At 39.1% G+C, this 15034-nt stretch overlaps 1 protein-coding gene across 1 annotated transcript in view; it reads left to right on the top strand.

Annotated features, from left to right (window-relative positions):
- The window catches only part of LOC139737294 (neuronal acetylcholine receptor subunit beta-2-like), a 50368-nt gene extending 38232 nt beyond the window's left edge, over nucleotides 1–12136 (top strand). The window contains exons 2-6 of the mRNA XM_071647969.1: nucleotides 6005–6144; nucleotides 8246–8290; nucleotides 9174–9283; nucleotides 9971–10961; nucleotides 11320–12136. Of these exons, the coding sequence (XP_071504070.1) occupies nucleotides 6005–6144; nucleotides 8246–8290; nucleotides 9174–9283; nucleotides 9971–10961; nucleotides 11320–11535 (1502 nt within the window). The 3' untranslated portion in view covers nucleotides 11536–12136. The remainder of the gene's footprint in view (nucleotides 1–6004; nucleotides 6145–8245; nucleotides 8291–9173; nucleotides 9284–9970; nucleotides 10962–11319) is intronic.
- Nucleotides 12137–15034: the final 2898 nt, after the last annotated feature.

Genomic DNA, 15034 nt, shown 5'->3' with positions numbered 1-15034 from the left:
AACATATAGATAAGCTGTTCAACAAAAGGAAATACACCTTAAAACTGGCTTCTTGTGAAATTCAGTGAGTCAAACACAATGTAAGTGAAGGATAAAGCTAACTCGGAACACCATTAACACGATCAGAGGAGCTATCACTATTACGATTTTTCTAACTCTTAGTCTGTTAACTTATCTTGCGTAGAATGTAACCGATGAATTCAAATTGTGCTTTCGTAAACGATAGAGACGCCGGTACCATCATTTGCGGGTAATCATTGATTTCACATTCTTTTTCCTCAGACACAAAGAAGGCCTACCATCCACATGAATCCAAGAAAGATATGTAATTGTTGTGAGCGTCTGCTTGTCATGGACAGTTAAACTTTATTCCTCTTTAAAAATTTACAAAACAAAACAACCTTATATCGCATTGTTCCTGTGATCACAGCATCTTCGCGGTAGAGATATCACAGCTATTTTGGGAAGACATCAAATTCGAGTTTCCGCATTTGGACGCCATGCATGTTGACTGGTATGTTACTATAATGCACACTGTGGTAATTTTCCTAACACTCGTTCAGTTTTGTCTGCCAAGATGCTGTCGCTAGATTTCACTACTTGATTTTGCTCCTGGGTAAATTTCACACTAAGTTATCTCTGTCCAAGGTTTGTTTGCGTGAGGTGCCATCATTATCGCCAAAACATCGCCCTTACTCAGCGCTTAACACAGCGACCTCCGGGCTCTTTGTATTCACTTTTGTTCACTTCTTATTAATTCCAATGCAAATAAAGAGTTCGTTCGGATAGTTTGTATTTGCAAAGAAGCCTATGTAATGTTTTCTCATTTGCCCTTAGCATACCACGAAACGCTGAACTCAGGCCGGTGAGCTCTTTCGAGAAGACCAGACCAGCCACTCGCCCGTGTCAAAATGCTGTCCCAGTCTCATTTGCCAAGGAAACTAATTTTCCCTTTCCTTCGCCAATAAAAGAAATAGAAAGGAGTACCGTCACACTGATTCCATGCACCCTGTGAACCACTGATTAAACGGCCAGGGATGACTGTACAAATAATGTATCTAAATTGTTCGCTGCTTCCCAAAGTCTTCTCAAGTCTTCACTTTTTGTTTGGCTTCTTACTCGCATTATTCGAACCTCTTCTTGTCGGGCACGTCTGAATGCAAGAAGCCGTGTTTATCCTCAGCGGCCGCTCCCCCACGGAGAGAAAGGCGATTGTCTGGTTTGAGCAGCGTGTTTCTTTGTGTGGTTGTAGAAGTGTGTGCGTATGTGTGCATGTGTGTATGTGTGTGTTTGTGTTGTGTATGTGTATGTTTGTGTTGTGTGCGTGTGTGTGTGTGTGTGTGTGTGTGTGTGTGTGTGTGTGTGTGTGCATGTGTTGCAGTACGAAGTCATAACTCAAGTTGTACATGCAGCAAAAGTTTTGTCTTATAACTTAAAGATAAATATCTGAACATTTTCTACAAAGTTTAATCTCATGAAATACTCAAAGTGTGTGGCCATAGTTTGAAGAAAATGAGGATACCAAGTATTTCGAAACTAAGAGAAAGGTGTCATGAAGACGAAAAATACCACACCTAGAGAATTCCATGAATCGTGATGCCAGAGACTTGTGTCGAGTGTGCCAAAAATGTTAATGTTTCTTCTTTCCTCTACGTAATTATTTTAAGCTTTTTTTTTCCATAGTATCCGAAAATTGTCACAAACCAGAGGAATAATGTTGTAACAATATGACTACCACACTGACTTTCATATCGTGAGAAAGATGGCCCATATATCTGGACATGCCACACCCCACTGCAGTGGGGGATCCAGAGGGGGCTCATCGGGCGCGCGCCCCCTATTTATTTATTTTTTTATACAAAAGAAATAAAAAGAAAAAAGGGGGGCTCGTGCGCCCCCTTTAATTTTGTAAAGACGCCTCCCCTTTACTGAATTCCTGGATCCGCCCCTGCCACTGTAATGTTTTGCGAAGGAGATTGCTACCAACTGCCAATCAAATTGTACACTAAAAGAGGCAACATTTTTTTAAGATGATGTCGTCTTTTAATACCAACATCGCACGACGTGTACACGCCCCTGAATTCCAATATTTAGTTGACTAATGAGGGCGCAATTTGGTAAGTTGTGACAATGCATTCTTTATTACTTACTCCAGATGATTTGATACAATCATGGACGCTATTTAGCAAGAACTAGCTGGAATGACATTTTATCTTGCGACACATGTGAACAAGATAAGGGTATGTCTTCTTCTTCTAGCCCAAAGTGATTGAAATTCGGGAGGCATTATAATAGCCATCTCATGTAGTGCTCTTTAAGGTTTGCTTTCAGATTGGTATTAGCAGTGTCTGTAAGTTGACCCTGTGCAATCGAGCGATTCTATTCAGAATTTGGATTTGAAAAGAAAAGAGAGAGAGAAAGAGTTAGAGAAGTAGCTTTTCCTCCCGCTGCGATGTTGGTTGTCATCGATAGCAGAGCGTTGATTATTAGCAAGAAGCCATTTTCGAGAATGCCGAACTATTGAAAATACTGGTCCAGGAGTTGTATGTTCTTTTTTGTCCAGAAATCAAAGGTTCTTTGGCAGAAACCTTCGAAAGGTATTATCGGGGGTTTGTTAGGAAGCGTCTGTGGATTTCTATCATCACTGCTTTCGAACATTCCTGTCTTTCGCCATGCGTAGATATCTTTCTTGTAAATTTGGTATCTCCCACCCTACCTGTCTACCTCTTTGTATTTAGTATCATTTGTGCATTTATTAAGATATAGACATATATCTATTTAGAGAGAGAAGGAGCTACATACACCACTATGCATGGTGACAGAGACAGGAATAATTTTTTTATGTCTGTTTTTAATGCGTATGCTGAATATTGCTGTATCATAATATGAGAAAGCACCCTGTTTGTGACATTGTTGAGGAAGAGGGTGTATATGTGTGCGTGCGCGTGCGTACGTGTGTGTGTGTGTGTGTGTGAGTGAGTGTGTGTGTGTATGTGTGTGCGTGTAGAAGAGTGAAAAAAAGAGTTAAAAGTGGCGCCACAGTGGGGAAATAGTGTATCGTGTAAACGATCATCTCGTTGGTCTATCGCTGGAACGTGAGATGGGTAAGAATGAGTCTCGCTCAAATATCCGCCGCGACTCCGTTCGTATCTCTCTGTCTGGGGTCCACACTCTGGTTTGCACTTTATGATGGCGGGCCAAGACAATGACGGCAGACAGAGCAATAAAATATGCCTCTTTATAACTTTTTTTTTCGCCTGGGAAGGAGAAGGGAAAGGAGGCGAAATGGGGGAGGGAGTAACGAAGATCAAGGAGTTACGATGAGGTTCATGTGCGTTGTAATGTGCCGTGTGGCGTCACCAAAATAGTCCCAGACGAAATTTCAAGAGTCTAATTGTGGAAAATATGTTATGTGTAAACACGCGAACAAGACATTTTGTAGTGTACACCCATACACACTGACATGTATTGACACACAGAACTGGAGAGCTTGTAAGAAGCAGGCTCAATGCAGACGATATTACCTGAAGTTATTGCTTACAAGATGCACTTGTCAGAACTGTTTACAGTCGTCGGTGCGACGATCGCTGGAGCGGTATATTGCGAAATGAGTTTCCATGAACCGTAGTATTCTCGATGTAACTCCAACAAACACTTCCATTAAAGGCGCCTTCATAAAATGAAATTGGCCAAGCACACTCTGCAACTGTCGAATACACATTGACCATTGTCTTTGAGGTCTATAGTTACCTGATCTCATTTGCATGTCTTTTAAACCCCATTCCTCTGAAACCCATCGACGGTGACAACTGTGATCTAATTTGGATATTAGATACTATTTCTATTTCCTCACACGCACATACACACGCACATACATACAAACACACACACACACACACACACACACACACACATTCTCTTTCCCTCTCTTTTCTCCCGCCATTGTTTTCTCTGTCCGTCCCAGCATGACGGTATGCAAAGAATTTAATTACACCTGGCCACCTGGCAACACGTTCGCTATAGCTTCTCTGCTCCACGTGTTTTCCGCATCGTTGCAACATCCCTTCCACGCGTTACAGCAGGTGTTGCAAAAATTAATATGTCTCGCCTGATGAACTTTTTTTCTTTTCTCTTTCTCTCCACATTATGAGGCATGGTCTGAAAAAAAGAATAATCTGAGCGCCCCCGCACAAATAATGTGCATAGAATCTCGGCTGTATGTCCCAAAGCCGTCCATGTAGACTCACCCGCCGCCTACCTGGCTCGCTCATATCTGATGACAAAGTCAGTCAGTAGCCAAACAAGCAAGAAAGTAGATAAAATGATGACAAAAAAGATAACTGAATATATACATAGATATATGAGCTTAGATAGATAGATAGATAGATAGATAGATAAATAGATAGATAGATAGATAGATAGATAGATAGATAGATAGATAGATAGATAATTAGATAGATAGATAGATAGATAGATAGATAGATAGATTAGATTAGATAGATAGATAGATAGATAGATAGATAGATAGATAGATAGATAAATAAATAAATAAATAGATAGATAGATAGATAGATAAATAGATATAAATAGATAGATAGATAAATAGATAGATAGATAGATAGATAGATAGATAGATAGATCATTTGTATGAATGTATGTATGACAAAGTTAACAAATCTAAATATCACGATGATGTCGCTACCAATAATCATATTCCGTTGAGCGTAAAGCAGAAGAAGAAAAATAATAAACTTAATGTTGTAACTAGATAGCTTATGAACTATACGTTGCATTACTGGTTATCCTTTAAACAGCTCAGTAACTTCTCTTTAAGAAAAAGAGAGAAATATTTTGCGCTAATTCTCTGCCAGTTTATGATACAAACAAGAGGATATGCATGATATGGTTTCTAGGTCTTGCCAAAACTTACATTCTCAGGTATTTTCAAGAATGGCAAACTCTTCAGATTGAGATCCCGTGTAATATTCAACTCTTCCTGCCTAAATGAGTCGTAAGTTCATAAACGTCAATGTAAGGTGGATTATCAAACTGACGTTCCCGATCTTATAACGCCCTCTGATTCGTTTTTATTCCTCCTCCGAGAGGTCTGAAGGGCTCGATATTTCCCAAGAGTGGCTTAATATCCGACAATTAATCTGGGAACAGTACATGTGCCCTCCTACCCGGAGCACGCGATGACCCCCAACGAGGGGGCTATCAATCCTTACCAATTGCTTCCCGCCTTTTATCACCACCAGAAATCCCAGGGCGCATCTCTAAAGGAGATCATTTTTTTCTGCCTAGTCACTAATGTCAAGGCTTACGCGAACTTTTCTCACCGTCTCATTCAATGTATCTATTAGTCTATTTGTCTGTCTATTATAGATACACCTGTTTTAGTTATCACCAAACTTTCTATAGCTATTACTCATCCATCTCCCTGTCTAATTAATTTCACTCCTGCTTGTCTGTCTGTCCATCTGTCTGTCTGTCTGTTTGTCAGTCCGTTCATCTGTCTTTCTGTCTGTATCCACTCGTCATGCTGTCTCTTCGTCATTCTTAAACTTAAATTTTTTATGACATTCGCGCAATATTCATTCTACGCGTAACTGTATGGTAAAATGATCATTTGTTTCTCTATAGCTGAGATCATTCACCTATGTAACAAATTGTCATTTTGGTTTCGCTCTCCCCTTCCCCCCCCCCCCGTGTGTGTGTGTGTCTGTGACTGTGTCTGTGTGTGTGTCTGTCTGTCTGTCTTTCTGCCTGTCTATTTTGTTTTCACAAGACCCAGTTCTGCTTGATAGTAGAAAAGGAAAACTTTTGAAAGCATGTTATTTTATTAGTATTCATGGTTTTTTGTGAAGATGAGAATTGAGATGTTTGGCGTACTTGATAATCGTGAATATGTGTACGTAAAATGTTATTTGTCACTTAAAATCGTATTTTTCCTCTCTCTCTCTCTCTCTCTCTCTCTCTCTCTCTCTCTCTCATCATTTTAAAGGGAGTCTTGCTTCTGAGGCTGCTGAGCGACTCTACGCCGACTTGACGCGAAACTATTCGAACATCATTCGACCCGTCAAGAACGAGTCGGACCCAGTCGTAGTCTACTTTGGTCTCTCCATCTCACAACTCATAGCAATAGTGAGTATTGACTTGTTTCGTTTTACGATCAATCGTGGTAACACAGTCGCAAAAGGGTATAATGAAAGATTTTTTTTTCTTTCCAAGTTGCATAAAACATGTAGGAAACAGCAAAACGAAATTGTATGTTGTATGTTTGAGTGTATTGATTTGCTTCGCCTAAATTGTATTTGGAGTTTAGTTGAATCAATCATCACTCCTTTGGTCAAGTTTTTAAGACATAGCAGGTTCTCATTGGCTGTTGTTGTAAGTATGTATGTATGTAGGTATGTATGTATGTATGTTTGTTTGCTTGTTGTTGTTTTTTTGGGGGGTCGATTAATTAAGAAGTCATCATAATCCTGAGATAATGGTAGTGCAAATAAATCATTTCCCTTTTCCTCAAAATATACAGGTATTTTTTCAACATCCTCTTCAAATGTCTCTCAATGTTCATCTGATCAATTTTCTGCATAATTTTCTTAAATTAAGGCTTACGCATTTTATGCATTTCATCCAGTCTCTCATCCACATGTTGACTGCGTTTAGTCTTGATTACAAGTCAGATGATTTTATTACAACACTTTAACCATGGATATCAAAATTATTAGCTAACATTGCTCTTAAGTAAATCATTTGCTAGTACATTGTACACCTCGAGTTGTATCTGATATGACAAGCAATTAGGCTTTTCATGCAAGTAAAGATAAATGATGAGGATGAGGATGTCGTGGGAGGACTAAATAGAATTGCTCAAATACTCTGAGGAAGACTCGCCCCAATTGACTAATTGAAACACAAACCTCTTTGCCTGGGGCTAACAACACATTCAACAGAAGCCACTTCCGAGGGAAATCAATTAGGGCAAAAAGAAATAATCGAACATCTTCTTTCGAGCTCACTTGGCACGCTTATCGAACCCTGCGCCCGATATCCGCCGAACATGAGACAAAGCGAGGAAATGTTTTCCCTAACTGACCTTGGGATGACCAGATAATGTCTTTTATTGTGTTTGTCCAGCGGGAGGAGACAATCAGAAATGCGTGTCCGAGTCTCATTCTGTCCCTTTTAACGCCTTTTGACCACTGCCCTGCCCCCGGGAGGTCTATTTACGGTGGCTATCGATCTATGGCGTTAAAAACAAAAACCTGCCACGGAAACAGTCACGTTTAGTCCAGAGCTTACGGTATCGTGTCTGGAATTTTAGAAAGTGTATCGTCGATCGTTCACACTATTTCGATGACATATCCTATACACGTGACAAACATCCTTCGTAGGACGCAAATACAACTATAATCGTTCATCACAATAACCATAATGACTCAATGTAGATATCAAATCAAAATCACTTTGGTTCAAAATGCACCTCAATGATACAGATAGTTTTGAAACATCTTTTAAATCTTTTAAATATCAAAAACTTTTGTCGGGTTGAAGCACAGGTACAAAATCATTTTTGTATCAAACCTCAAACTGCATGTCTTGATATTTCGTCTGGTGAATCTTTCAAGATTAATCTAAAGGGTTACTTTTACTAGACACATTACTCTTTCTGACTATCTCTTTTGTTTTTGTTTTTTCTTGTAGCACCCTTTTCTTCCCAAGGAAGTTGGCGCATTACATTCTCCCTTCCTTCTTATTTAACTTGTTTTTATTTTCATCATTATAGTGTTTTTTATCACTGTATCAATAAAGAAGCAGTGGAAGTAGACATAGTAATAGTAATAGTAGTAGTAGTAGTAGTATAGTAGTAGTAGCAGTAGTAGTAGGAGTAGTAGTAGTAGTAGTAGTAGTAGTAGTAGTAGAAGTAGTAGTAGTAATAATAATAATGATAATTGTTTCTTATCAATGTTATCATTATTATTACTACCATTATTATAATTATTATTTTCATTATTATTATCATCATCATCATCTTCATCGTCGTCGTCATTGTCATTATTTTTGCATTCAACTGTGAGCACTGCCTCGAACTGCAATGTGGCAAGACAAAAACCAAAGCGACTACAGGACGAAATCCCAGCATACTTTATGTTGCACCGACCCCTCGACTCTTTCAGTATTTTACTTCATTAGTTTTCTATTTTTTTCTGTTCTTTGTCTTTTCTTTTATCTCTACCAGGATGAAAGGGATCAGGTGATGACGACAAGTGTCTGGGTCAAGCACGTAAGTACAAAGAAAAAAAAAGGAAAGAAAGGAAAAGAAAGAGAAAAAAAGGAAAAGAAAATGTACGTGTTTGGTGGTCTACGTGTAGATCGCAATAGGATTGTAAGCATGCACATCTCGCAGCTAAACAGAGTAGTATATAAATTTGTCGTTCTCACTAATATATACTTTATATAACTGTAATACTTTGACAATGATCATGATACAGTTCTGATGTCCTCTGTGGTATAGTAAACAGGCCTCAGAGCTAACTACAAGACACACGGAAGGAGTGCTTCCTTGTAAATATTGCTGCATAGCATTAACTAGTCCTGTATTGAGTTAATTGTATGTGCCATGCCGTACGACAGATTTGCAATGCATTAAAGATCAGTTGCATCATGTTCGACGACCAATAATATCTCGAGGATATGTTCTTCGTCCAATCAAAAAAAAGAAAGAATATATATAGTTATATATATAATTTATATTGATTTAAGAGAGTCTTTTTTTAGGTGTACCTGCGATGGCAGGCAATAACAGGCTTCTGATGATCGGGAATCAGGGCTCCGTTTTATCAAAAGATATAATCGATTTTAAATTTCCTCAACACACAGGCTGCCATAGATTATATGATTGAAATCAACTATATAATCAATTATAACTCTTCATAAAAACAGGGCCCAGATCTTAGAAGTATGGTACACTGTACTACGATATATCTTTGAATGCACGATTTTTATCAGCTGATAACCACGTAAGTTCGAGACAAGGCACTATGTGGCCGGTGTGGCATTTTTCACGTAAGAAGGGTCAGTGCTAGTCTTCATCGTTCAGACCTTTCTACTTTTTCCTTTCTTTTCTGGACTTAAGTTCATTTTTTCTCCTTGCTTTATTCTGCTAGGAATGGAAGGACCTCGATCTCGTTTGGGACCCTGCAGACTACGAAGGGATCAAGGAAATCCACATACCATCCGTCGAAATATGGCTCCCAGATATTTTGCTGTACAACAAGTAAGCTGACACACAGCAGATATTGAGATTCTATATACATCCGATATGTATCTTCTCCATGTCTACAGCATTACGTTCAAAAAAAAAAGTTTAAAGGACAGCTAGCTACAGAGGTATGAATGACGTCATAATGATTGGCCTTTACATCAGCTTTTCGGTTGATTTCCCCAAACGAGAGAAGTTTCATTTGTTAATGTTTGTAAAACACCGTGATTATTTTCTCTCCTGTTCTACGTCTAAGTCAGTATAACGTACTCGTGTATAATCTGTTACGTCATGTCCACACTTGTACGTTACAATATTGCTATGATGTCCTTAATTTCTAGAATGCGATTTAGTTTCGCTTCATAATGTGTTTTTCCCCCAATGGTAATAGTTTAATGTATCATGTTTATGTCAAATAGAAGGAATGAGTTTTGAAAAGGAAATGAAAGGAAAATGTTTTTTGTCTATTGTACGTTAGAAGTTTCTCGAATAAAAATGGCAAGAATAAGTTATGTATTATGTTCTAGTGCATGATTATAAGTCCACGGGATGAAAATGAAAAGCCTTACCCCCCCCCCCCCAAAAAAAAAAAAAAAAAAAAATGGTTTCACTCGTACACTTCTCCACACGTGATCATTTATTTCAGTTTTTTTCCACACTACATAATTCTCTTTTATTTTATTTGTTTCTTCCTCCGCAAAGTGCCAACGGCAATTATGACGTGCAATTCAAGGTCAACGCCATTGTCAAATACACCGGGGACGTGATGTGGCTACCCCCGGCCATTTACAAGAGTTCGTGCAAGATCGACATTGAGTACTTCCCGTTTGACGAGCAGAGCTGCCTGATGAAGTTTGGTCCGTGGACGCACGACACCATGAAAATCGACATGAAGGCACAGTCTGAGATCGTCGACCAGGAAGATTATTGGCCGAACGGGGAGTGGGAGATCGTGGAGTCACCGGCGAAGAAGAATGAGATCAAGTACCCGTGTTGTGCGGAGATCTACGCAGATGTGACGTTTTATTTTGTGCTGCATAGAAAACCTCTGTTTTACATCGTAACATTAGTAGTGCCTTGTCTCCTGATCTCTTTCCTCACTATACTCGTTTTCTTCCTCCCCTCGGACGCGCAGGAAAAGATCACGCTTTCCATATCTATCCTCCTCGCGCTCATCGTGTTCCTCCTCCTCATCCCCAACATCATCCCACCGACGTCGACCACGCTGCCGCTGATCGGTCGCTACATGCTCTTCACCATGGTGCTGGTGACGCTCTCGATCACCATCACCGTGATCGTCATCAACTTGCACTTCCGCAACGCACGAACTCATGAGATGTCGCCTCTGATGAGATACCTCTTCCTCCACCTCCTACCCAAGGTGCTGTGTATGCCGCGGCCGGGGAAGCCGTTTGAGCATGAAAAGTACAAATCGGCCAGGAAAATGAAGAAAAAGTTCGCCTCAGCTGGTCTGTGCGGGCGCTTCCTCGGCACGTCGGGCGACAGCAAGTTTTTGCGCTCCGGAGCGCAGTACGTGATCGACACGATCACACCGTCATTACTGGAGGAAATCGAGAGCAGAAACCGAGGTTTGAACTCATCGGACACCTCCTTACCCAAGGAGTGCCTGGAGATGCTGGACTGTGTGGAGGTCATAGCCAGGCACATGCAAAGAGAAGATGACGAAAACCAGGTGGGTTGCTAAGCAGTTGATATGATGATTTGTGGCATTAGCTGCATGCGTGCAGAAGACCGAACGCGCGTTATAGCTTTTTGAAGTCAGTCAACTACGAGCTAATCAAATCATTAGCTTCTTTGGACTTTAATTCGTCCATTACGGAATACTGAAATCGCCAATGCATCGGCAATAGATACTTCAAACTAGAGTTCACTAGCATGCTGTTGGTACTTGGTCTGAATGCTTTTGCTGATTATCTTTTGACCAAGTATTACTTGCAATGCCAATGGATACTTGTCTAACCACTAGAGATGAGGTGATACATGACTACAAATATAAAAATAAATCATTATGCTGCTCTTTCTGTCAACAGATCAGTGAAGATTGGCGTTTCGTTGCCTTGGTGATTGACCGAGTCTTCCTCTGGGTGTTTTCCGTCATGTGTCTGAGCGGCACGCTGGGGATCGTCCTCCGCGCCCCGATGCTCTGGGAGACAGCCAGCAGCCACAACACCACCAACTACACCGAGCCTCTTGTCTTAGAGAGACAGACATACTACGACTTTAACCCGACCACTCCCTCTCATTGAGAGAGAGAGATAGAGTGAGAGAGATAGTGAGTGTGTGTGTGTGTGTGTGTTTGTGTGTGTATGTATGTGTGTGTGAGCAGAGAAGAGAAGAGAAGAGAATAACAGAATAAGAATATGACAAGCAAAACAAGAACAAGAACGCATGCTGCGGTGAGCTCCTTGGCTTGCCGCGTACTTTTACTTCCGCGTTGTATACTCTATCACGTGTGTGCATGTATGTAGTGTGCGTGTTTGTGTGAATGTGTGTGCGTTTCATCCCTTAAAGTTTGTATTCATCTACGCGCATTCATTTTGGCGATGATGCATTTGTTGTGTATTTTTATATGAAATGAGTTTGCAAAGTTAAAGAAAATAAACAGACGATCGTTAGGTTTGATATCTTCATTTCATCACTGGGTAAATATGAACGAAAAAATCAACTTTACTCTGCTGCATTTTATAGCATTTTATCCTTCTATCAGACAATGAATAATAGAAAGTTGACCATGCGAGAGGGCTGACGATTGCAAACTTAGTCTCACCACAGGTTTACAACATAAAATGTTTAGTTTTTTTTTGTTTTTGTTTTTGTTTTTTGTTTTTTAACGATACAACAATATCATTAACTCTAAGCCGAAGGCATGGCAGTCATTTATGGACCTATGGAGCTATATGTATACACGACGCATTTTAGCTCTTAAATCTTCCTTTCCCTTTCAAACGTGTAGTCACATCAACATAATTATAACTGACTTCATTGGAGGCAAAAGCTCCTGAGTTATTTTAAAAGCATTTTTTTCCGACTTGTTGCTCTACCTCTAAAGAGACCACAAGCGAATAAACATGCTATTAGGCAAGACAACATCTCCACACACGAGCTGTTCAGGTTTTGAGCGTTCATGTGCGTTTTGGGTGGAGGGTTTTTGTTTGTTTGTTAGTTTTTATCTGTAGTTTTTTTTTTCCTGAGAAATCCGTGAAGCAAATGAGGAAGGAATAACTTCCAAGTGTTCGTTCACGTTTTCTAATACATGGCCTGCCAGGACGACTGATATAAATAATCATAGATGATGCCGCCAAAGTTCAACGGAGTTAGACTTCCCTTAAAGGAGACCTCTGGATGATTTTCAGACTTTTACATTTGAACAAGTATAAATTGGTTATACTGAGTACAGAGTTTCAGAATTTAAATTGCAATGAACAAGGATGATAATATGGCAGCCTCACCATAAGAATGCATGAGTTATAGAGTATTAATCTCTCTACTCAAGGACCACAATAAATTCCACAAATCTATACATGGAGTTGTCGATTTATGTACTACACGATGTGAAATTATGAAAATCGTCTGGAATGCCCCTATAAATCGAGACCAGAATCCGGTGACTCTGTCCAGTACTCCGGACACTTTCCGGAGCTGGTTTAAAGCTGCAGTACCAGGTTCTTTGTACAGCATGCATCTCATGGGGGGTTGGCATTCCAAGCAGCTGTGTAAGGACTTTGATTGATATGTTGATAAAATAATCTTATAGTTCCGATTGCCGATTACTATTATGACTGTGTGACATACTTTCGAAACTTTTTGTCATTAAGAAAAAGATTACGAATGACGTGTGTTCGCATGAACAGAAATTGTGCAGAAAATAATTTGAGCTTGTACCGATATTTATTGCACCAATAGTTCCAGATGAGTGTTTTACCTGAACATTGTTGGAAATCGTGTAATTTTAGGACGTTTCTCGTCACATGAATCCTAAGAAGTGTACAATAAGCAAAGCAATAAAGCAACAACCAACTAAGGCCGTCTTTAGCTATTAGCATGAAGTGAGTTCTGAACCAACGATAATTCTGTGAATTCGCCAATTCCATGAATCTACAAAAAAAAAACCACGAAATCTATTTTTATATATCTCTGATTGGACTTATTTCTTATTACGATGAATTGAAAAATAACAGTCCATCTGTTAAGATTGCAATGTACAATTTTGAAAAACACGATGCGAATAATTAATACACACGTATCTCCGTTCTAGTTCTATATTCAGATTCTTTGGTGAATTATACATTGAGTATACAAATCTCCTTAAAATGAACAAGAGTATCACTTGATATGGCGAAATTTAGGCGTTATCTGAACCACCGAATCCAAAGATAAAACCACTTGATGCGCATTACTTGACGTTGTAACGTGTATGATTTCATAACGCTCATAATTGATTTATGTATTGTGCGTGCGTCATGTGTGTATTTTATCGATATCTTTGTTGTCGTTACATTTTTCTTACTCAAATGCTGAATCATTTTTTGTGAATAATATCTTAAATTATTATAAACGGTATGGCTCTATTTTCCTGTGATTGTCTTTCCACTAATAACAATTTTGCATATCATATCAGTGTGTTGTTTACATTTCGTATATTCTACAATCTAATGTTTTATTCACATTCTGTAGTGTGATAGTTTCTTTATATCAAAAAGGAAAAACTCTTTTTCCTACTACAGCTATACTTTTATCTAAACATCTCAGTTATCCATATGTCATAGATCAAATCTAACTTGTTTTATCTTACGTCTTTTAAAGTATAGTTAACGAAATACGCATCTGACAGCCAGAGAAATGATTCTACGAACAAGAAACACAGTGGAAATCAGAAAGTCTTACTTCTAACACCACATCAAGTTACCATGGTTCCTGTATGTGGAAATCGTATTTGTAAGAGCGCTAGCGCTACGTAAGACAAGAAATTGCTTTCCTCAGTTAACAAGAAATGCTTAGAAACCATTTCAAATCATCACTGGATACCCTATGTGGTTCAAATGAGTGGAAATCGATAAGTTTGATGAATATACTAGAAGCTCAGACAACAATCTCTTCCCAGATAAACTAGAGTATAAATCTTCTAAAAGAGAAACAATTACATGAAAATATAATAGGTTTAAATTGTTATCAATGTGCTTGATTTTTAAGTGAACGTATCCGGAGAATGTGACAACGGAGGGAACGTTTGGTAATCATGAAAACTGCGTGGAATTGACATTTACATGCCATCTGACTGATGTGACGTCTGAAATATGTCACTTTGTTATAATTTTCATGAGGTGTTGCATAATCAGATGCCAAAGCGGCGTTACATTTTAGGTTTTTGACATTGACTTATGTGTACTCACTCACTTTAGCTTGATCTGAGCAGGAGGAAATTCTCGATTCGCGTTCATAGCTAACAACCTTATCTACAATACACGAGGGTGCTTGTAGAATGACGTCAGAGTCATGTGACGAGATAATTGAACACAATACTATCGGGGTATGTGATATTTTGGATAACCCGCTTTATTCATGCTTAACACATTAAGTTAAAGAGCAACTCGTCACTTCGGTTTTCTTTTCTTTTTTCATTAAATATAGTAAGTGAATTCGATTAAGATTGAATTGTAGTTCCATTGGGGGTACTATTTCCTCTGCAGAAAGTGTCAGAGCTGGTTGAATTTGGCATGTTGATATTATAATCAAAAGAACGTAATC

This window comes from Diadema antillarum, unplaced genomic scaffold (assembly GCF_040938485.1).
Source record: "Diadema antillarum isolate AM-2024a unplaced genomic scaffold, OU_Dant_1.0 seq00000688_RagTag, whole genome shotgun sequence".
Taxonomy (NCBI): Eukaryota; Metazoa; Echinodermata; class Echinoidea; order Diadematoida; family Diadematidae; genus Diadema; species Diadema antillarum.
This window is presented reverse-complemented; position numbering and strand designations above follow the sequence as displayed.